We start from the raw sequence: 23,430 nt of genomic DNA, 5'->3' as shown, positions 1-23,430 counted from the left end.
CTCGTCGTTGGTTTAACGGATTTACCAGGTTCTTGGGCAGCATGATGCATACCCCATAGTCAACTCACAAGAAATATTTTCTTTTGATGACAAGTTTCCTCCTCTTTACTCTTTGTCTCCACTTTCAAAACACTGCAGAATAAGACAAATTTTGTTCCACTCACTGACTTGAACTGGCTGCGCTACTCCAACCCTACCTACCCTACCAACTGCGACCATTTTCGTTCCGAATCTCATATATACCGCTGGAGCGACTCGAGCCCCAACTCTTAACCGGCCAATCACATTAGTTTCCAAGTAAATGTATGCCTTTTCGCCTCAGCAAGCTGCGACCAACTAACACGAAAGTTGTCATTTTGTGCATGGAAACATGTCAGACAAAGCAAAATCATATGAACGAAATACGTGTATTCGAAAGCCACATGATATCGATGCTCCAAGTGAGTAAAAATGGACATAATGAACTGCGCTACGCTGTATCATATGGTGATTGGTGACGCCGGGTGCCAGTGACAGCGACACAGTCTATGTTATGGAGATACGTAGCTATTGGTATTTGCGGACTTATATTGGGCTCACACACGAGCAAAATGTAGTATGTCGTTCGCAATTAACTACAGTACACATAAATCGGTGATCCTCTGAGGTAAAAATAGCTATGATGTCTACGAGACATTACATCAAGGGTAACTATAAAAAGTTCATAGAAGATATCCGCTATTATGCCTGTTGGCTTGACCTACGTCGATTGATCAGTAACCACGCGTTTACATGGTCGTGCTATGCACCAAGTATTCATTTGAATATACGTCCGGTGCGGTTACATCGCCAGTTACCTACGCATTGTAAAATGGGACGGATGGTTCCATGGTACAGCTGAGATAGGTTTGGGTACGCCGAGGCCAGCCTTACTGACCATAGTGGCATACTTTCACTGCCGGCCGCCGCGCGTGTTGCGCCCCTGAATGTGGCAGGTGTTGTGGCCGCGGGACCCCTACGGGCCGATGCGCCGTCCGCCGCGCGCCGTGGCCTCCGGTCGGCAGACCGGTGACGCCGGAGACCGAGCGACACCGTTCACCGGTAGTAGACGTACATGCCGATGGCCACGACCATGGACACGATGGCCGACACGTTCACAATCCTGTGGAGCGGAGAGCGGCGTCATACAGGGCGGTCAGGGCTGGGAAAACGGGAGGGTTTCAGTCGTCCTCGGCACCGTCACTCGCTAAATATGTGCCAGTGTGGGCTGTGGAGGGGCGGCGAGTGTGGCACGTCTACCTGCGCTCTCCTACCGCCCGCGGTACTCACACTCTCTGCTTGGGGTCCTCGTAGAGCGAGGCGGCGTCCTCCTCTGCTCGCTGCTCCTCGGTCAGCCGGTCGCGCGGGTTGACGGCGGCCTCGCCGGTTCGCTCCTCCACGCCGCACAGCTGGTTAAAGAGGCGCCGCGCCCTGGACGGCGGCTCGGCATCGCCAGCGGCCGCCGGCTCTGTCGCAACAAAACAACGTGGTCGTAAATTCGATACACTCGATCGAATCATCGAAATCAGACGCAGCGTAAACTGGTGATTTTATCTTTGTAAATAAGTTAGTCTTCCTGATCTCGTAAATAATGAATATTTAGGAGACATCTTTGAACATCGCCATTTTCTTGGCATTGCAAAAATGGTACCAGGTACGACCTGCGCGGGTATTTAGCCTAATGCTGCCTAATATTTTACGGTGCAGTGTGCACTCAGATGACGTAAGAGAATCCCATTAAGGGAATGCAGGTACCTTCTCGGATGGGATTTTTCTCCATCTCCAGGAGTGTGGAGGGCAGCGGCTTCCTGGGCTCTGTGCTGTGGCGGCTCCAGAACGTCAGACGGTGCAGCTGAAACGGGGGACGACCACGGTCACAACCAGTTGCACCCAGCATAAGCCGTCTTTCCAGTCGACACTGCCCTGGACCAACTGGTTTTTATCAGCTCGATGTCCGTAATTGACTCTCGGCCATGGTTCAGTCAGGGTTGGGAATCGAAGGTTTCTATATTGTGACCTATCGTCCTGTTTGTGGTATGTTCTCGTCTTTTATGGCACTTGGGCGAGGGATGGCGAGTCATCAAAATCCTTTTGTCTGCGATCGGCGCACTTGTGCACTCCTCACACAGTTGGCTTTTTGGGAGACCTGAATGCCGTTCATTGTTTCTCCGTCAATTGTCTTTTTTTTTTTGCTCATTCGCCTGGTCCATTCGGTACCCATACTCACGCACTCCTCCGGGATGGGCTCGGTGAGCAGCGATATGACGATCACAGAGATCAGCACGATGAGGAAGAGGATGCAGCCGAAATGTAGGAAGTGCACGTCGAAGATGACCGCCTTGATCCAGTCCGGCCGCAGGTCCTCCTCATCTGTGTTGGCAGATATACGGTGTCAGTTGGAGATATACCTACTGGAGGGACCTAGAGGGGTCAACTTTGGGGTCAACTGGCCCTTACGTATTCTTTTACAAATGCTGGCATTGCTGGCCTTGGAAAGAAGTCCAGCACCGCAAGTCCAGCACTTGGGAAGAAGTGTCAAGTTTTGAGTCTAAGGTCTAAGGCTACACGTGCTTACGATTAACTTGATCTGTTACACCCCTGCACATCTCCCATATATCCGCTACAAAGCTCATTATACGCCCACTACGCACCCGCTACCCTCGCCCACATCCAGTCCGCTTCATGCCTTCGGCACACCCACTGTCCAGTGTCCACTCTACGCATTAGTTACCTGAGCCGCAGGGCGGTACTGTGTAGGAGAACTCGACGCAGAATCGAATCATGCCCACCACCAATCCGATCATGATGCCCCAGAAGGCGCCCTGTTCGAAACACACAGACAGACCACATTGTAACGGGCTAGGTGAACGTTTCTCGCATGATGCCCCAGAAGGCGCCCTGTTCGAAACACACAGACAGATCACATTGTAACGGGTTAGGTGAACGTTTCTCGCATGATGCCCGAGAAGGCGCCCTGTTCGAAACACACAGACAGACCACATTGTAACGGGCTAGGTGAACGTTTCTCGTATGATGCCCCAGAAGGCGCCCTGTTCGAAACACACAGACAGACCACATTGTAACGGGTTAGGTGAACGTTTCTCGCATGATGCCCGAGAAGGCGCCCTGTTCGAAACACACAGACAGACCACATTGTACCTAACGGGCAAGGTGAACGTTTCTCGCAGGTACGCTGGTCGTTCAGCTCATGAAAAACATTCAGCATTGTTGGAATGCACGATAGGACCGCGGCCGGAATTAGCGCGACATTGGTGGATTTGGCGACCTTTCCCAAATTGAGTTAAACTGTGTCACGTAGTTCAGAAATGTCCATGGACCACGAATCTGCAAATATTTTTCGTCCATAGTGTACAGCGTCCGCGCCACATCAGCCCAAACACAAAGTTTTGTGCCAAGCATCGTAGACCCGTTTTCGTACGGAGAAAAATAGCAGCTAATGTAGGTAAAAAATATATCTATTAGACGGCTTTATCAATATTTTCGACGTCTAACCTGATAGTTTAGACCATGGGCTACACGATGGAAGAAAAAAACTCATAGCGGAATATATAAATACGCTTCAAATGTTAAGTTTTTTTGGTCCTTTAAAAATTGTGAGTTAATTTTACTGTTATAGATATTCTGGAATGCCGATATAAAAAGTCCCGCTAGGTCCCGCTGTTCTTTTATCAATATGGTGTTTACCAATCAATTGCCTTTCAGAAAATGTATAATTTAGCTGCGTCAGCCTGCGGCAGCGAAAATGAGGGGCATTTTTTTACTCCAGGTCGCCGCGGCCGGGAGCCGCGAGTAACAGAACCTCAGGAATCGAACAAGGTTGCCAAGTACCAACTATATTAAAGTTTTGTCCGGACATATCCGTACCTTCTATCGGAGTTTCTGATACACTTTTCTGACCCGTAATAAATTTGTTATATAGTCATGTAGGCCATCAGATTCCCATCTTCACGGTTTTGGTGGCTACATTATTTGCTTATCGGAATTTCCGGTGCCGTCATGACCTGGCCTGACAGGTGCCGCCGTCTTATCACGTGACCGAGCGGAGTCGAGGTCAGGGCAGGTCAACCGATTAATTAATCAATTAATTAATGAATTAATTAATGATTAATTAATTATATTAATCAGAAATTGCTTAGAAAGTACACCGATTACCATTTTTAAGATTCTACCATCCTTTTCATGTGAAAAGCGGGCACGAAATACGAAAAAGTACCGATGTCGCGCTAATTTTCGCTCCGGTCCCATTGTGGAATGGAAGGAACAAATATGTCTACATGTTTGAGGTTTGTGAAGGTGGTGGACTCAAAAGAGGTTCATCGGGGACTTAAATGCAAAAATCATCGGCATTTTTGCATGCATACTGCCGTAGGCATTCCGTGTTATCATGCATAAAATGAAGGGTCTTCAGGAGGAAGGGCTTTTGCTCAGTTTCCGTCCCTCTTCCCCGGTGTTGTGCGAGTGTCTGAGACTGGCACGGCTGCCCGGTGCCCCTCACCTGTTCGTTGGTTCTCGGCCAGAAGACGGCCAGCAGGTAGATGGCACAGATGGGCGGCGCCAGGTACGAGGTGATGCTCTGGATGTAGACGAACAGCTGGCTGGACGACGACGAGTTGATGATGGGGATCCAGACGATCGACACGGCCACCATGAACACTACAAACACCCTGCGACATGGATTACGCCCGGTCAGTGGTCATCGAATACACTGTGACTCGGAACACCAAGCACACGCACCGGTCACCGCTCGGTTAAACGGTACGTATCCACTATGTACATACGAGTGAACTTCTCTGCTGAACGTATGTACCACTCGTACATACGTTCTGGTTATCAGTGAACTTCTCTGCTGTCCATTCTGTTCTGTGCAGCCGCTGCACCACGTTCTTCCCGAAGTTTACCCGGCGTGTCCAGTCTCCTGGACTGGACCGGCGAGCGGCAGTGGGGGACCGGGCCGGACCTGAACCCACCTGCCAGCGATGACCTGCTCCATCTCCGAGGCGTTGCGCCTCACTCGCGTGTAGATGTCGATGGTGAACAGGGTGGAGGCCGAGTTGAAGATGGACGTCAGCGAGGACATCAGCGCCGCCAGCATCACGGCCAGCATCAGACCGGCCACACCTGACGACGACGCACAAATAAACGACCTTACAATTATCGGTGACTAACAAACACATGTCCCAATGCGCCTTGAGGGCAATCACCATAAGGATGCATAGTGCATACTGCATACTGAAACGTGTCACCTAATAAAAAAACACGATTGATTTTATCCAAACAACTACAGACATATCTGCCCCGGCGTGCAGAGGCTAATGTTGACATTTCTCTTTATGATTCGTAGGTACTTCATTTTTATGGCCTGGAAAATGTTCTTATGCTTTTAATCTTTCGTTATTTATTTTTATGACATTAAGAATGCATTTTTTCGCAGCTTACGAGTACGAATGGCGATTCGAAAGCCGCCGAAACAGCGTTAAACTTCGGGTGAGCACAGTACCTACTGTTTGCAAACATGAAAACCATTGTAATTTGCACAACTGCGAAACACGCCATGCCAACACGTGTCACGGTTCCGGTCCTGGCATCACCGGACAGCCTGGTCAGTACGTGCGGGGCGGGCTATTACACTGCAGTTGTGTGGTGCGACGCGTTGAGAGCTGTTGGTGGACGTGCATTGTACTGCACGTTTGTTTGTTTTTTAAGTAAATTTTGATGGCGCAGCTACTTTTAAGGTTAAAGGTGGCTTTTTTCTCCCTCGTTATTTAGAAGGCAAAATATGGCTTTTTGTGCCAATACGATGGAGCAGCGGCAGCCATTACTTATTTCACGTCTTTTAGACGGCACCTATAGTTTTACCGTAGCATCATACCTACAAGTAAAAAAGTAAGACAGAGATAGACGTGCAGTGTGCACCGCACACACGTTTCGATGACGCAAAAGGTGTCGCCCCGAGGTATAAGCCCCGGTGTGGGCCCCCACCTTTGGGCAGGAGGTTGAGCACGAGCTCGATGTAGGCCAGGTTGCTGCAGCCGGACTCGGAGTTGCAGAACCGCTTGCAGGCGGCCGGGTCGGAGCAGGCCACCGTGTCTGTGTACAGCACGCGCGCCGCCATGCCCGGGAAGATGAGCAGGAACAGCGGCAGGAACTTGAGGGCGGCCGCCAGCACCACGCCGCCCTTGGCGTGCACCATGTTCTTGGAGGCGAGCGTGCGCTGCACGATCACCTGGGCGCCGGGCACATGGTCAGACCAGGGCACTAAAGAGTCGGTCAGACGAGGCAGGCGGTCACAGGAGGAGTGACGTGCCGAATTTGCGGCGAACTCTGTTTGCAAACCAAGTGTGGCTCTCACACCGCTGTCACGGCCGGCCGGCCGACTCACCTGGTCGGAGCACCAGTACCAGATGGCCGAGATGGTCAGGCCGAACGTCATGCCCGTCCAGGGCAGGTCCGACTTGCCGGCCTCGGCCGCCCTGAGGGCACACAACACACGTCAGCGCGCGCCGGAGGGGCCAGTGGGCGGCCGCACGGTGGCTCAGGTATAACTCCATGCTGGCCCAGGTGACCCTCTCGGCTATCAAGTCACCTGAACAGCATCACTACTATGAACGTCAAACCCCTTGAGACCCCACTTTTTTTGCGATAATTTTTAAATGCGTCAACTTTCGCTGACAATATTCTGGCAATGTACGTTTCAGAACCTGCCGAAACTTTTATTACTAAGGTATTTTGACGCCAAACGATTATGGAAGGTACTTCTCATTCACCAGCGCCCGCTACCGCTACCAACTACCGCCCACCATCAAGCCTGAATGGAGCGAGAGACGCGAGTAACCGGTCGTCGGGCAAGGAGCGCCGGAGGGGTAGGGCGGAGCTTAGCGCTGACGTCATTACGTGGCTCCGCCCCATGAGCGCGTAGCCTCTACCCAAACAGCAGATTTGTTCCGTGAAATTTAACATTGCGAGTGAATGAGAAGTACCTTTCATAATCGTTTGGCGTCAAAATACCTTAGTAATAAAAGTTTCGGCAGGTTCTGAAACACACATTGCCAGAATATTGTCAACGAGAGTTGACGCATTAAAAAATTATCGCAAAAAAGTGGGGTCTCAAGGGGTTTGACGTCCATTAGTAGGTATTTATGGCTTCACAGTAGGTATTTTCCTCCAGCGTGTCATTCAACAGGAAATTGGAACGATCCCATTATTCACAGCTCGGAATGCGACTCCATCTAATTGCGGTCTGATTCTGCGCTTCCGAGTAACCTTGCAGGCCGAGCGGCTCACCGAAACATATGCATGGCGTCGGCGCGCGGCGCGCTGCACGATTGGTTGGCGCTGTCGTAGGCGGTGACGTTCGGACTGGGCATCTTCTCAAAGTACTGCGTGATCAGCTCGTCGTAGCCGCCAACCGCGATGAATGCTGACGAGTGACGGGAACCACGGGGAAGTTAACAAAATGCTGAGAGCCATTGATATTATGAGATCAACGCCATGGTTAGAAATGTTGGTGGAAATAGTATACTCTGGGGTCTGTTATACCGGTCTAAAACCTATTCTTTTTGGAACGGAAAGGTCAGAAGTTCAAGCTAAAGCCTCGCTGAACGTAGCGGTTCAGTTCCATGAACGTAACGGTCCGGGCTATTGTTCACCCTATGCAAGCACTTATACCGACATGCATTTACAGAAATATTCGCTGATTACCCAGTAACCTAAACGGAAAATGCCAGTTCAAACTCGGACAATCCATCCAGATATGTCTACCCAACTATAGAAATTAGCAGCACAGGCTGACGAATAGTTTACATCATATACCCGGTACCTGTATGTTTAATAAGCGACAAGTGCCCGAGTAGCTTACACATGATGCAGAGGACCAGGGAGCCGGCGATCATGAGCACGGTCTGCACGGCGTCCGTCCAGATGACGGCCGTCAGTCCGCCGAAGATGGTGAACACGGCAGCGATCAGCAGGAGGACGATGATGGCCAGGTAGAGGCCCAGCTCGCCCTCCCACTGCATGGCGCGCGTCAGGAACAGCGCGCCCGCGTACAGGTCCGCCTGCACCGGAACACAGTTGAATGCCAATGGTGTCGGGTGCGGTAGGTATTTATATCGTACAGCCATTCAACGAGAGCATTTTATTCCAAGTCGGTCAGGTGAGTCCAGTTATAGGCTTCTGCGATAATTAATGGTTTTGTTCAACATTTTCCTCCAACTAGGCCCAAAAGCTACAGAAGGGAAAATCAATATGGGTATACCTATATAACTAGGTGTCCTTGTTTTTTAATGATTCTGTGGGATGGAGAGGGCTGGCACGGCATCCTTACCGAGACCTTGGTGAAGATGTAGAGTAGGATGGCGAGCACAGAGAGGTAGACTCTGATGCGTTGGCCGCCGAATCGCAGTCGGAGGTACTCGGGCATTGTGTACACGCCGGCCGCCGTGTACACGGGCACAAACACCCAGCCCAGGATCATCAGAACGAACACGGCCTGCGCACAGCGGTCAGGTCAGGTCACGTCAGACTGCAGTCACTGCACAGTGGTGCAGCAGTGCGTTGGACCCGTATGGTGCGCTCGAGCAAGTCTTCAGAATTACAGCATCATTATTGCTAAACGTTATTCAGGACTGAACGTCTTAGAACCTCAAAGCCCCGGAGGCTCCGAAAGGGAATGTCATTTGTTTACATTACAGACATTTGAAGCTGCTTTCCAAGCATTATATAAGTATGTCGATGAGAAAACCAACTGCATGTAGGTACTTCTCGTTTCAATGCTTTCAATACAAAATGCTAAATCAGCACGGATGACCACAGGCGCCATTTAACACGGTGCCGTTCCGTGCTGGGCTGGCCCTCGGCAACTTTCCCCCAGTTGTCCAGTCGGCTCCGATTTGGCTACGACAGTCCCAGACTCTCCCTCGAGTTTCACCAAGCCTTTCGGGCCGTCTGCAGTGGCTGCAGCTGGCTGTGTTTGTTAGGGTGAGTGGCTGGGAGTGTGTCACTCACATTGAGCTCGAAGCCGGCCACGGCGATGCCGGAGGCCGCTCCGGTGCCGGCCAGTCCGATAAAGTGGCCGCTGCCGATATTGCTGGCGAACAGTGACGCCCCCACCTGCGACAGTCGGGCGGGGGTAGAGGGTGAGTGGAAGAGACAGAGAGACACAGACACACAGACACACAGACAGACAAAAACACGTGGAAGCGGTGCCTCGAATAGCTGGGCCTCAGGCTGACCGGGCTTTCCGAGGAGATGCGCAGCTGTAAAAATGGACGGTTTCGGCTCCGGCGTCCGTTGAATGTTCTGGCTCCAGTTCCGAAAAGGTTGCAGCGCCCGCGGCTCCCGTGAGCTGGCATCGGTGCTAATGACTCCGGTTCAGTCACCTTCAATCAATGTGGTCCTAAACCACATTTGAAGAACGGTTAGTAAATCCGGGCTAAGTCTACCTCTGGGCTGAACATGGGTTGTTTTTACGGACATATTTAACACACCTATATAAAGTAGGTACAAGTGTTTCTTTCTCACAGCTGTCGTGAGTTTGCGCCTGGCGCCTGCTGGTATAATCGCTTTTAACGCACCACATACGCAGCTGTTCACGGACGACTGCTGACGAAACTACACACACAACTGGATATATATATATATATATATATATATATATATATATATATATATATATATATATATATATATATATATATATATATATATATATATATATATATATATATATATATATATATATATATATATATATATATTATCGGAATTGTGTATACTTGGGAAGCAGGTTCTCTGTAATGCATTTGAGATTAAAATTAACAGCAGTTTGAGCGTTGTTGACTTTCTTATGAAGGTTCTCGATTCGTCGGATTAGCTGTCTTGTTTCACTATTATGTTCAAAAAGGATGTTGGAGAATGATTCTCTATTATATACGACGTTTCGTTCGGACATCGAACATCATCAGGTGATAAATTCAGGCGAACATATACACAGGAATGGGATAAATAATGCTATAAATGATTCGCATAATCGTAAATGATGCACATTAGTCGCTATCGGCACGGTGAAATCTTGGGTGAAATCATCTTACACTCCACTAGTTAAATGCAATGTTGCACGCTGCGTTCAACAGGAGCACTTCTACTGTCGGATACATACATGGGGTCCTAACTCTTAGCTACTACAGACCTACGTGGCTAGAGTCTAAGGAATCTAGATCCGGGCTCTGAGAGGCGCCGAATCAAACACCATCAGCGAACCACGCAAGTTCATTTGCCTGTTGATCCAGGGATCACTGTCACGAATATACACGGCCTCCAGAGCCTGCAGCTTCTTCCTGTTCGAGCATCGTGCTAAGACAGATGTGTTTTGCACCATCATATCTCGCGCGAGCTCCAGGCTGTGCTCCTGCTGCATGTGTCGCAAAGGTGCACCGTCCTGGAGATGCATTGTGATCCTACGGCTCATCGTTGTTACGGTGTGTCCAATGTAGGCACGATTGGAATAGTGTACACAGTCACCAACAGGGCATTTAAACTTGTACACTACATTGGTCGACCGTAACAACGATGAAACGTGACTCAAGTTGTTTTTCATGACAAGGCTAGATACAGTGGGGCTCTTATAGTAAATGATCATTTTCAGGTTATCATTCGGGTTGATGGGGACACAGTTATTCATCACAATGCTACGAATTGCTTTTTCATCTTTCTTATACGCAGACGACATAATCGACTGGTAAAATACTTTCAGCTCACCCCTGCTCTGTGGGTCACCTGGCGCAATATCATTCGACGGCTGAGGCCCTTCTGTTTCAGTTGAGCTCGCGGTGATCTCCGAGCCACCCAGAAGGGCCTCAGCCGTCGAATGATATTGCGCCAGGTGACCCACAGAGCAGGGGTGAGCTGAAAGTATTTTACCAGTCGATTATGTCGTCTGCGTATAAGAAAGATGAAAAAGCAATTCGTAGCATTGTGATGAATAACTGTGTCCCCATCAACCCGAATGATAACCTGAAAATGATCATTTACTATAAGAGCCCCACTGTATCTAGCCTTGTCATGAAAAACAACTTGAGTCACGTTTCATCGTTGTTACGGTCGACCAATGTAGTGTACAAGTTTAAATGCCCTGTTGGTGACTGTGTACACTATTCCAATCGTGCCTACATTGGACACACCGTAACAACGATGAGCCGTAGGATCACAATGCATCTCCAGGACGGTGCACCTTTGCGACACATGCAGCAGGAGCACAGCCTGGAGCTCGCGCGAGATATGATGGTGCAAAACACATCTGTCTTAGCACGATGCTCGAACAGGAAGAAGCTGCAGGCTCTGGAGGCCGTGTATATTCGTGACAGTGATCCCTGGATCAACAGGCAAATGAACTTGCGTGGTTCGCTGATGGTGTTTGATTCGGCGCCTCTCAGAGCCCGGATCTAGATTCCTTAGACTCTAGCCACGTAGGTCTGTAGTAGCTAAGAGTTAGGACCCCATGTATGTATCCGACAGTAGAAGTGCTCCTGTTGAACGCAGCGTGCAACATTGCATTTAACTAGTGGAGTGTAAGATGATTTCACCCAAGATTTCACCGTGCCGATAGCGACTAATGTGCATCATTTACGATTATGCGAATCATTTATAGCATTATTTATCCCATTCCTGTGTATATGTTCGCCTGAATTTATCACCTGATGATGTTCGATGTCCGAACGAAACGTCGTATATAATAGAGAATCATTCTCCAACATCCTTTTTGAACATAATAGTGAAACAAGACAGCTAATCCGACGAATCGAGAACCTTCATAAGAAAGTCAACAACGCTCAAACTGCTGTTAATTTTAATCTCAAATGCATATATATATATATATATATATATATATATATATATATATATATATATATATATATATATATATATATATATATATATATATATATATATATATATATTAGCCTGTCCCACTCTAATATAGGGAAATCCAAAAAGTGTAGCACATATTCAAACACACTTTGCTTTTCATCCCATTGCTAAAAGGAAGCTTCCTACAAATTTTTGGGTCAATCGGTCAATGTTTAGGGGTCGCGCCAAAATGTAATTTTATGTTTATTGTTTATTTACCACATAACACCCACAGGCAAATCGGTCCAGTTCAGCGTGAAGTCATGTGATAAAATTACATAGGTAGGTACATACATGGAAAACAGTAAGTAAAATCAGTCGATATAGCTGCCCAGTGTTCGAGCGTACTGGAAAGCCTCGCGCCGGAAGGACGTGGAAGGATGGTAAAAGTCCACCGATGGGCTATGTGCCAAAAATTGATTGCACAATCGAGGGATACGCACAGAAAGACAGTTCTTTACGGTGTTCACTCTCCCGAAGGACACATGAAGCAAGTCTGTGCGACGGTTACGCCTCCCAGGCACATTCAGACCAAACATCGATACCAGGTAAGCGCAGTCCAGGTAAGGTGGTGCCGGAGTTGTACAAGAACATGATATCGGTGTGAATGAGGCGGGCTTTGATGGACTCAATTTTAAAGGTTCGCAGTAGACTACTATAGTCCATAGGACAGCTCCTCTGCGTTTTAGCACCAAGCCACATGAGACAGCGGTGCTGTAGCCGCTCCAGCCGTACCTACCAGGTGGGACTGGGCTGCACCGCTCCAAATGACATTTCCGTATTGGAGGACGGACCTAACATGACCATTGATCAGATCTGAAGAACAGATCAGATTTCTTCGACTCACGTTCCCGACGAAGAGCGTCGACAAATGGCTGCAGCCCTCTCTCATCTGCTCGGAAGGGCACGAAGAAGCTGGAAGGTAAAGGTCTCAAACTGGACGGGACTCTCCACGGACGCGTCACCTCGAAAACGAAGTCCCTCTTCGACCCCCTCGGTGCATCTCCTGACCTTACCAGGTCCGTTCGTGAGTGGGACATCGATCCAGCCTACAGGCATGCCAGGGAGAGAACAGCTGCACTGTCAGCTGTGAATGATGCAGCTGAACGAGGAATCGCCCTCATCGAGAAGTTAAACAACTCCATCACACGAGATGGACAGCAGAAGCAGCACCCATGCTCAAACTAGTCCACCGCCATCGTCAGTTGGTGGGCGACGAGAAGAAGGCTGACCTTGCCAAGAAGGTGTTCTGAGTTTCTGTTAGGCCTAGGCAAGTAATTGGTGGCAGAGATGTGACTCACTTTGCATTCAGTTGTGTTCCAGTTCATTAATTCACAGTATACAGTAGATAATTCGCAACAACCCAGAACAACATGAAGCGTTATGGCGCGACCCCTAAACCTGACTCAATCGTTCTCATTTTTTCAGGGTTTCATCTTCTGTTGTTAGGGGCTCAAGGGAACATGTGTCTCTACGGTTTCAATGGCGTTGGTACTTTTGGGACAGGCTAATATATATATATATATATATATATATATATATATATATATATATATATATATATATATATATATATATGGAAGCGGCATTCTGCACGTGCGCACGTGCAAACGGGTCCAAAATGACTTTTGCACGTCACCCTACTAACTGGTCCACAACCGTGTACCAAATTTGAGCGCAATCGGCCCAGCCGTTCTCGAGATCTGGAAACGCCCCCTGCACGTGCGCACGTGCAGTAGCACCCTAACCGCAACACATGGGAATGCATTGCCTGGTGGGTGCCTACCTGTATGCCAAGTTTCAGAGAAATCGCCCCAGTAATTACCGAGTTACTGAAATGGGAACAAATTTGGCACCTCTTATTGTTGTATTTTGCACGTGCACTGGGGGTGACCCACATGCATCGAGAGTATCCTATTTTGGGTAGAAGGGATGCTGCTACCCTACAAAAATTACTGCAAGTCAATCGCCCAAGCGGCTGCTGAGATATGAGCATCTCAAAATCACTACTTTTGCAAAACAGCTTGAACACCCTTGACTTTTCACGTGGCACGTGCCACGACCGTCTCTGAGATGTATCAAAAGTAGTCAATTACGGGGTAGAAGGGATGGGGCTACCCAACAAAAAAGACCGCAGGCCAATCGGTCCAGCGGTTGCTGAGATATAAGCCTCTCAAAAGCGTTACAGGCCGGGCCGGGCCGGGCCGCTCATACTGAGATTTTTCCGTTATATTGAAAAGACTCACTTCGCTCGCTGCGCTCGCTCGCTCGTAACCAGTAAAACGCCTTTTGGGCGAAGAACGAGCGAGCGAGATAGTGAGCCCTGCACGTGCGGAAGGGCGAGAGGGTACTTCCAACGGGCTTGTGCAAAGCACCCTTCTAACCGGTCGCTAGCGGTGTGCCAAATTTGAACGCAATCGGCCCAGCCGTTCCTGAGATCTGGAAGCGGCATTCTGCACGTGCGCACGTGCAAACGGGGTCCAAACTGACTTCTGCACGGCACCCTACTAACTGGTCCTCAACCGTGTACCAAATTTGAGCGCAATCGGCCCAGCCGTTCTCGAGATCTGGAAGCGCCCCCTGCACGTGCGCACGTGCAGTAGCACCTTAACCGCAACGCATGGGAATGCATTGCCTGGTGGGTGCCTACCTGTATGCCAAGTTTCAGCAAAATCGCCCCAGCAATTACCGAGTTATTAAAATGGGAACAAATTTGACACCTCTTATTGTTGTATTTTGCACGTGCATTTGGGGTGACCCACATGCATCGCGAGTATCCTATCTTTGGTAGAAGGGATGCAGCTACCCTACACAAATTACCGCAAGACAATCACCCAAGCGGCTACTGAGATATGGGCCTCTCAAAATCACTACTTTTGCAAAACAGCTTGAACACCCTTGACTTTTCACGTGGCACGTGCCACGACGGTCACTGAGATGTATCAAAAGTAGTCAATTACGGGGTAGAAGGAATGGGGCTACCCAGCAAAAAAGACCGCAGGCCAATCGGTCCAGCGGTTGCTGAGATATAAGCCTATCAAAAGCGTTACAGGCCGGGCCGGGCCGGGCCGGGCCGGGCCGGGCCGGGCCGGGCCGGGCTGGGCCGGGCCGGGCCGGGCCGCTCATACTGAGATTTTTCCGTTATATGGAAAAGACTCACTTCGCTCGCTGCGCTCGCTCGCTCGTAATAAGCCTTGGAGTATAAACCGAGAAAATCAGAAATCACAAATGCCTATGATTTAACACTGTCGTTTGATTGTTGGTATGAATGTATTATTTACTAATTACCAACAAGTAAAACCCAATTTCAGGTAGCCAATACCTAAATAAAAATACAATAAATAAATACACGTTTCTAGGTCTTGAACGTTTATGTTGATGTTCAACTCAAATTAACAGTAGGTATTTGGCAAACTTACCGGAATCCAGTGCATGCTTCGAGAAGCCAGGAAGTAGCCGCTCAGATTATCCTTCTTCGAAAAACGCGAACTCTGCAATAAATGAAAATGTGATTAGTTACACAAGGATGTAGAACCCAACGCATAGATATATGGACCTACGTCCTATATACCTACTATTAAATATACAAGAAGATAACATAACGCAAATATCAAATATGCCTTGGTTATTAAAGAGAATTATTTGCCAAAATATAGTATACCTATAGGTATATAATGAATATCTGTATATGTAATTACATATAGTATATAAATATATATATATATATATATATATATATATATATATATATATATATATATATATATATATATATATATATATATATATATTTAATACCTATATGTCTCTTTGTTATTCCTTTATCTATATAGGTAGGTACAGCCCTCTGCAAACTGCGTGGTAGGTAGTAGGTACTCTTGTTTCGACAAAACCGAGAATAACGCGAATACTATGCCATCGGTTACTCGGAAATCATAACAGCAAGACGCGCGAGACTCCGCACAGTAGATTGGCATTATCATCGTATTCATTTTCCATCCAGTTTGGCAACGAAACCCAAAAGTATATATGTATTCGCCCCCAAAACAAACTTTTGCATTTTGTTGCCACACAAGGCGTATGTTTAGGTTTATTGTTAGACCCAATCGAAGGAGTGGAGGGTGGTGCATCAGGCATCTATTTGCAGTTAGTTCCGAGTGACTGGTAACATCGCCATTGAGTTATTATCGGTTTTGACGAAAAAAAGAATGCCTACCACCCAGTTTTCTGAGGGCTGTATACCTACTCTATGCATTACACATTAATTCTATTATAGGGGTACCTATACTTTAATAATATATACCTAGTAGGTACCTATATATGCAAAAATAAAAGTTCCGATTGCCCCTGGCCCTGACCGTTTGGCTGTCATGTGGTGGGCCGCTGGGCAGTGAGCACTCATGCCTATGGTTGGATTTAAATTGTGTTAGGCATTAAATTATGCCATTTCCACTGCTTACTGTTTACACAGGAAACGTAAACAATGTGCACTCCTCTTCAACAGCATTGTAACTACTTCCCGGAAATATATTTAAATGACCTTCCTAAGAAGTTATTTAAAGTTGTCACGGTTCAGGATTTAGAAGAAAATAGTGAAAAGCTGCTTTTCAGTCAACATTATTATAGGGCTTCATATTGCTTTAACTATGCCATTACCTATTGTCTTTCTATTCCGTCATTTTGTTCACACTCCTAACGTTCAGGGACGAGTGAAAATATGACAGGGTGCCTGTTTTGTTTTAGTCACCCGCTTTAGTGAGGTGGGTGGATATTTGCAATCATGTCACGTGTCTCTGGGAATGACTGGCTGCCATCCGCAGCGCCCATTCACCCATTCGACAGACGGAGCGGCGATGGCCTGTATAGGCCGCCGCGGGCGGCTGGGATTCCCGCGCCGCGCACCAGAGGACGGCCGCGTCATCCACTCGGCGCCCGTCCCCGCTCCGCGGCCACTCCTCAGCTGGAGTCACCTCAGAGGCGTGCATTGGGCTGGCGGTGTGTCACATAGCGGCCACAGGGTATTTTTCCAGTATAACTCATAAAAGATGTCAGGCATATGTCAGGCCACGTCAGTTGTAACTACTCAGTCCTGTATGCAAAAGAAAACAGCAATGGTATAACTGTTACCCTCTCGAATGTGCCGGTATACTCTGTACCTACTTATTGGGTGAAGTAAGCAATGAGCATAGGTCATAGTGTTCAACCTCGGCATTTCGTATGCTTTCACTGCTATTGCAGACGCAGCACGACCAGTTATTTCTCGCTGGTCAGTCGGGTTCTATGGGTGACGCTCAGCTGCCTACGTTGACCGGTCGGCAGCTATGGACAGCGGTCGGTGGCCGCACGTGGGGAGCGCGTGCTTGGCCGCAGTGCACTGCCTCCGGGCCCGTACGCGTCAGCACTCAATAGTCAATACCCATGTATTACCTGTTCCACGGCGCTCGCTCGGGCAGAATTATCTAGCCGACAATCGTACACCGTGCAGCCCCTCTGTGAAGTTCCTTTGCAAAATAAAACGTTTCTTGTCATGGCATAGCCAATCATTTCATAACTTGCACATGAGCTTTGAGAGGCAAGGGGAGGTGGCGGATTACTGTTGAACAACTGTCGCTGAGCAGTGGTGGAGGAATCCGACCAGAAGGCATGTCTGAAGTGAAGTGACCTGATTCCGTCGTTCGCAGTGTTCCGAGATTTGAGATGAACCGTTCAAATCGTTGCGTTTTCCCTACATTTGATTAAGATTGACGCGAAGTTGGAAATTGTCTCTTTACCATTATGGACGTTGCGCCGTTAAGGCAATAATGGCACCGTATGTATTCGGTATACGATTATGCATTTAACTTGTGAAGCTGTATGTACAGCCCACAGCAGAAGTAATGTGTGGTTTCAGTCATGGGTATGTTCTGCTTCTGAAGCCTAGGAACGATCAGCCAGACCGCAACGAGACTTTAACCCTCGCCCGCACATGCCATTTTCCCATCCTAGAACGCACATGGGGGGGGGGTGGTTGCCACCCCCCCCCCCGCGCCATTTCGCTCCTGTTGGTGATAGAGCTTAGCAGTAAAGACCAAAAAGATTCTTTGGGAAGAGACAAATCCAATGATACCCAGTTTTACCTTCTCAGGTCAGTCATTGACCTTCCAGGTCAGGTCAAACTAAAAAATGTTGCTGTTTTGGGTCACCGTTGGATATCATGTGTGATGTGCGCTGCTTATCAAATACCGATGACGATGCTGTTTTCTGGTGCCAAGCCAGCTAGAACCTCTTTGTCACACTATCCGACCAGAATTTTGCTGCTGAGGTCATTTCAGGTCAAGTTAGGTCAAGGTCAATTATATGTGTTTGTATGTCTGTGTGTGTCTGTGTGTATACTGATGTTTGCACCGATTGTTTTTGGGTCCATATCACATGAAATCATGATCTGAGAAGCTTTTACCAAAAATGCAGTCAAAAAACTTCACAAAAAGTAAATTCAGCTTGCCTAAAACGCAATTATCTTAGATGACCTAGGTTGACCTTGACCCTGACCTTGACCCTTGTACATCGTCGAACAACATGTTACATGATAGGTGGGAGGTAAGACTGGCAAAAAAGGCCGAAATCAGGGTGTCAAAAGCTCACAAGGCCCATGGCAAACGCAAGATGTTGAGAATTGGCCATTTGGGTCATGACATGACCTGAAAGACAAGGTCATATCTCCGAAACCAAAAATCACAGAAACTTGAAGTTTTCAGTGGACATCAAGAAAGGATAGACGAGCAGCTATACGAAAAATCAGCCTTCTAGCTCTAAAAATGTTGAAAGCAGAGCACAAAGACTGCCTGGGGGGGGGGGGGTGGCAACCACCCCCCTATGTGCGGGCGAGGGTTAAATGTAGCTTACATGTATCTTCACCCTTGCAGCTACAACTTTATCTATTGACGTCTTCTTTTCAATCAGTCTGCATTTAAAAATCGTCGGTCAAAGCCATCCGTTGAGATTGGTAAAACCACACATTACTTTATCGGTGGGCTGTACCTACCAATTGGAAAGCCGTGTAGGTAGCAGATTAAGTATATGTAAATGTTCCCGCATTGGCACATTGTTTTTATCTTTTGCGCAACATTTTCAGCTGTACCTATCATTAGCGTCGCCACGGGGGGGCAAGCGGGGCAGCTTGCCCCCCCAACCTCGGATCGGGCACCCCCTGAGATCGATACAGATCCGATGAGATTTTGGAGTCGGGAAAAAATGGGGGTACCTTTCTGAGAATGCCTGTGAGGTCAGACTCGTTCAAGCCAGAGGGGCATTCCACGTCAAATCAAACACCGAAATCCGTCATCCCCTTCGATTTTTCTGAAAATTTGTAGGCAGACTGGGCATGGTTCAAAACTGAGTTACGTATAATATTTTCGAAATTTGATAAAGTATCGCTGAGATATAGGTCATCGAATATAGCCAAAAATACCACACATCAATTTTTTAAATGTATTTAACTCTGGTTCCTTTTCTGGTATCAAAATGATATTAACAGGGTCTTGTAGGCAATTGATAAGGCTTTGATTTTTATTTATAAAATTAAATTGAAATGACCTTGAAATGCATTTGACCTTGAATTAAAACAGAAAAATTTAAATAGCAAAAAACACGTCACCTTCGATTCGGGTAATTTTTACATATTATGTCCGTCACAATGTTCCTAAACATCTGTGAAAAAATTGGAGTGGGCCATTCATAACTCTCGCGGCAAACGCCGTTTTCATGCATCAACATCACGCAACCGCGCGTGACCTTGAAAGACTGAGTCAAGACATGCTTGCTTGTGTACACTTTCTGAAATGAATGATTGCTGATTAGTGATATCCCAAACTCGGCGAGAATGGAAATACATAGTCATCGTAGTCAAGCATTCAAGTTCCATAGTAAAAGTGTCTCAGGCAAACGGTATTTTGCGGTGAATTTTTAGCCGTGTGGAAATGCATCATGAAGCCAAAAATTCAACGAAAACATTATCACGCAACGATATCTTCACGTCTTTTTATCTTCACTATACGAAAGAATATACATTTTTGAGCATGTATGGGGAATTTCTAGTTAATCCAATAATAAATATGGCAGTTAGAGACCTGCTAAGAGTAACATGTCGCCGGCTGAGGCGGGATCGGCCGACGCGGGAAACGCAGCAATCACAATTTTGTGTTTACACGTTCATATTTCAATTGTTTACCAACCGATTTTCAAAATTCTTACACCATAAGATTGTCTGTACATTTCTTAGTCTTCTCACAAAATTTGACGCGAATCGAACGTAATCAGCGGTAAGGAGCGCGATGTAAAGACGGAACCGTTCCGTTCCGTCCCGGCACAGTCTACAATTCAGGCGGCGGCTAGCGGTCGGCGCCGGCTGCCGAGTCGCCGCGTCGCCGCGGCGACAGGATGTTCACTTTACACCGCTATTACTAGACCAGTTGTGAACCGATTTTCTTCTTGCTTGCACGATGAGATGTGCAATTCAATTTTGGACAGGCAGCTATAATTAATTTCGCATTAATACTATGAGATATTGGCGAAAAACAGGAGAGGTGGGGCGAAATTCACTCTTCCCCCTCCACTGCGCGTGCTAACATGCGTTTGCATATGTGCCATTTTCTTCAAAACTTATGAATGGCCCACTCTAATTTTTTCACAGGTTGTTAAGAATATGGTAGGCAATAAAATATATGAAAATTAGCCAAATCGAAGGTGACGTGTTTTTTGCTATTTCAATTTTTGTGCTTAAGAACAGAGTTAAGCAAGTTTCAAGGTCATTTATTTAAGTAGGTACAATTCTAAACAAATGCTTAAGAAATTACCTAAACAGTAAAGTTTATTTCATTCAAATCAAACAAGTACAACCAAAGTTATGGTCGTTCAAAAATCTAAAGATGCAACATTTTGTAAAAATTCGATGCCCTATATTTAGAAGACCTGTGGTCAGAATGTGCAAAAAACATCAATGTAATGTTCGGGGCGACACAGGAACTCGCTCACAAATTTATAATGAAATCGCTGATGGTAAGGTGCAAAACAGCCGATTTTTGTTCGATTTGACGTGGAATGCCCCCAGAGTCGGAGTCGCAGTCGCCAACATCGTCAAAACACCGACTCCAGACTCGGAAGTGTCAATACTGTGATTCATTTCATGTTCCTCGTTGGTTTTTTATTACATTTTATAGCTGATTTTCATAAGTTTTGAAGTGCTGATACAAAATTTGCGTTCAAAGCGTGACACTGAATCTTCGGGCCTTGCTCAACTCTCGTCAAATGTCTGCGACAGACTCAAGTACCGTTCAAGTGCCACAGGGCTCATGACTGCTTGCTTTTCACACAGGCTCCGAAGGAGCTCCACTGAGCTCTAAGAAGCCTTCAGAGGGCCCAAACCGGCCTCTGAGAGTCCCACTGGTGTTCATATTCTCTGAGGGCCCATACAGGAATCTTTGAGGACCTTACACATGCGTAGACCTCTGAAGGGCCACGCGGATCTTTGAGGATATTTTCAAATATTTCTGAGAATCTTAGGCCTCTGATAGCTCAGCCGAGCTTTTGAGGTGACAGATTTTGCTGAGCCTAAGCCTGCAGTTTAGGGGTCACGACTCGGGTGTGCCTCTGAGGGTCCCAGCACATGTTTCTTATGTCCCTATGTAGGGTCCTTAGGGATTCGACACAGACCTCCAGGGTTCACACTGCTATTTGAAGGCTCCCTGCTCACCCTGGGCCTGGTCTCTTAGCGCCCGCCGCCGGCGCCGCCCACACTGGCTTCTGAGGGTCCCACCTTGGGCTCGGAAAGCCCTAAAGCACCACATATGTACACGTAACTATTTGGGGTGACCAGCGCCGATTTTCAGGATCCTAAGCAGGCTTCTGAGAGCCCACACTGACCCTGAGTGGCCTAAAATGGCCTGGAAGTCCCAAGCCTATCGCTAAAGGATCCCTTGCCGCTATGCCGTGCGAAATTTTGGTTCCGTTAAACGTCTTTTCTTCGCGTTTGCAGCGCTTCCCTACACACGAAAAACGAGAAACTTTTTGTTCACAATACACCTCCTCTCACTGGAGCAAAGATGAATTACTTCCGATTCACACTTCCGACATTCACTCTCCGCTGAAAGCCCTACTTAGCTTCAATCGGCGGCTGGGATAAGCCCTATGCATTTTACGTAGAACCTCTGCATGCATGCGTGAATGAAAGTTTCAGCAAGGTGATTCGCTTAAGCTGAGCGTTTAACCTTTTTATGATCATGAGCGACGAGCGTCTGCACAGGGGCTCTCCAGAGTGCGTCGGCAAGCGCAGCCATTGTGATTCTACCGGTCGTTTTTTGTTCAAAAATTTAAAAAAATTAAATTTTCTGTAAAAAAAATGGCAAGTCATAGCTACAAGGAAAACCTTGTCACCATCGTATTCCTCGCACCATTGCGCGTTGAATGATATGTAAAATGAATGAGTAACGACTGGAGGAAGGCAAGGTTTAACACAAAAGTTGATTTTGCCCCCCCAACCGAAAATCTCTGGCGACGCCTATGGTACCTATAGTATGACGTTGGATGTTGGTCTACATAATGGGCCGTAGCTAGGACTCTGCATAATTGACATTACTACCTACTGTTTATTCTTGCCAGTCTTTTTATAGTGAGAAGTGAGTGGTCATAAGCGTACCTAACATAACACAGTAACCAGCCTCATTCAAAACAGGGTTCTCAAGGACCAGTGGTGAAGCGGGCACCCCTCTGTCGTAGTCCCCTATCTGTCGGAACTCACCAGTAGACCGACAGCCAGTACCAGGCCGAAGTAGATGACCACCACGACCCAGTCGGCCCAGTGCAGGCCGGCCGCGCGGGCCGCGCCGGTCGCCGCCTCTGTGGTCGTCTCGGCGTCCATATGGAGCGTCTGGTCGCAACCCGTCACCGTCACCAGCACACGGTCTCTCGGCGCCCGACGGCGGCCCACTGGCTGCTGCCCGGCCGCACACAGGTGAGAGCCGGCCCGGAGCGCCACCCGTCCGCCCGCTCTGACCTTGGGAGGACCTTCGCGTGCGGCGCTCAGGTGCGCCGGGAACTACAGGCCGCCGCGCTGGAGAGCGCCGTCCGCGGCAGCAGCGGTGTCCTCGAACGACTGAAGACCGCGGGATTATATGACACTATCAGACGTGTATAAAAACTTAAGAAATTCTACGGGTAGAAGCCAACGCCGGCTAGTTCAGGCTCCGCCAGGCACGCGGTCCCCCAGATGAAGAGCTGTTCCGGGCGCCCGGGCGCTGCGCGTCACGGCTCGGGCGAGGTGCGTAGGACTGCAGTGCACTCGTCTGCGTGCTCGCTGCTTCTGACCTCAAGTGGTTAGTTACACCATGTCGTATATCTGAAAACACGACCGACAGAAAATCCCGGGCATGACGTCACATACGGGTTTCCTCGGCACTCGTCACCGCCGGCGGACATCCGTGGGTCAGAGTTCCGGGGAAATAAACACCAGCGACC

The 23,430-nt window shown here is 47.9% G+C and overlaps 1 protein-coding gene across 1 annotated transcript; it reads right to left on the bottom strand.

Moving 5' to 3' along the window:
- Positions 1-393: 393 nt before the first annotated feature.
- On the bottom strand, positions 394-23,408 carry LOC122382767 (sodium/glucose cotransporter 1-like). The gene is made up of 15 exons (XM_043368541.1): positions 22,715-23,408; positions 15,363-15,434; positions 9,043-9,147; positions 8,363-8,527; positions 7,895-8,093; positions 7,321-7,456; positions 6,419-6,509; positions 6,019-6,262; positions 5,007-5,157; positions 4,535-4,703; positions 2,750-2,840; positions 2,246-2,388; positions 1,774-1,870; positions 1,309-1,486; positions 394-1,141 (listed from the first exon to the last, which is right to left on the bottom strand). Exons 1-15 carry the CDS (start codon positions 22,832-22,834, stop codon positions 1,075-1,077), a joined length of 2,028 nt encoding a protein of 675 aa, XP_043224476.1. The 5' UTR covers positions 22,835-23,408; the 3' UTR covers positions 394-1,074.
- Between the last annotated feature and the right edge of the window lie 22 nt (positions 23,409-23,430).

Source organism: Amphibalanus amphitrite, unplaced genomic scaffold (assembly GCF_019059575.1).
Source record: "Amphibalanus amphitrite isolate SeventyFive unplaced genomic scaffold, NRLGWU_Aamphi_draft 000146F_arrow, whole genome shotgun sequence".
Taxonomy (NCBI): domain Eukaryota; kingdom Metazoa; phylum Arthropoda; class Thecostraca; order Balanomorpha; family Balanidae; genus Amphibalanus; species Amphibalanus amphitrite.
The sequence above is the reverse complement of the archived record's forward strand: the minus strand, read 5'-3'. Positions and strand labels throughout refer to the sequence as shown.

Excerpts from the sequence above, each read along its gene's own strand:
- LOC122382767 (XM_043368541.1), bottom strand. The coding sequence starts at position 22,834 with ATGGACGCCGAGACGACCACAGAGGCGGCGACCGGCGCGGCCCGCGCG. Across the intron at positions 8,528-9,042 it reads TGGCCGGCTTCGAGCTCAAT|GCCGTGTTCGTTCTGATGAT; the intron begins GTGAGTGACACA and ends CGCTGTGCGCAG. Across the intron at positions 4,704-5,006 it reads GAGCAGGTCATCGCTGGCAG|GGTGTTTGTAGTGTTCATGG; the intron begins GTGGGTTCAGGT and ends TCCATGTCGCAG.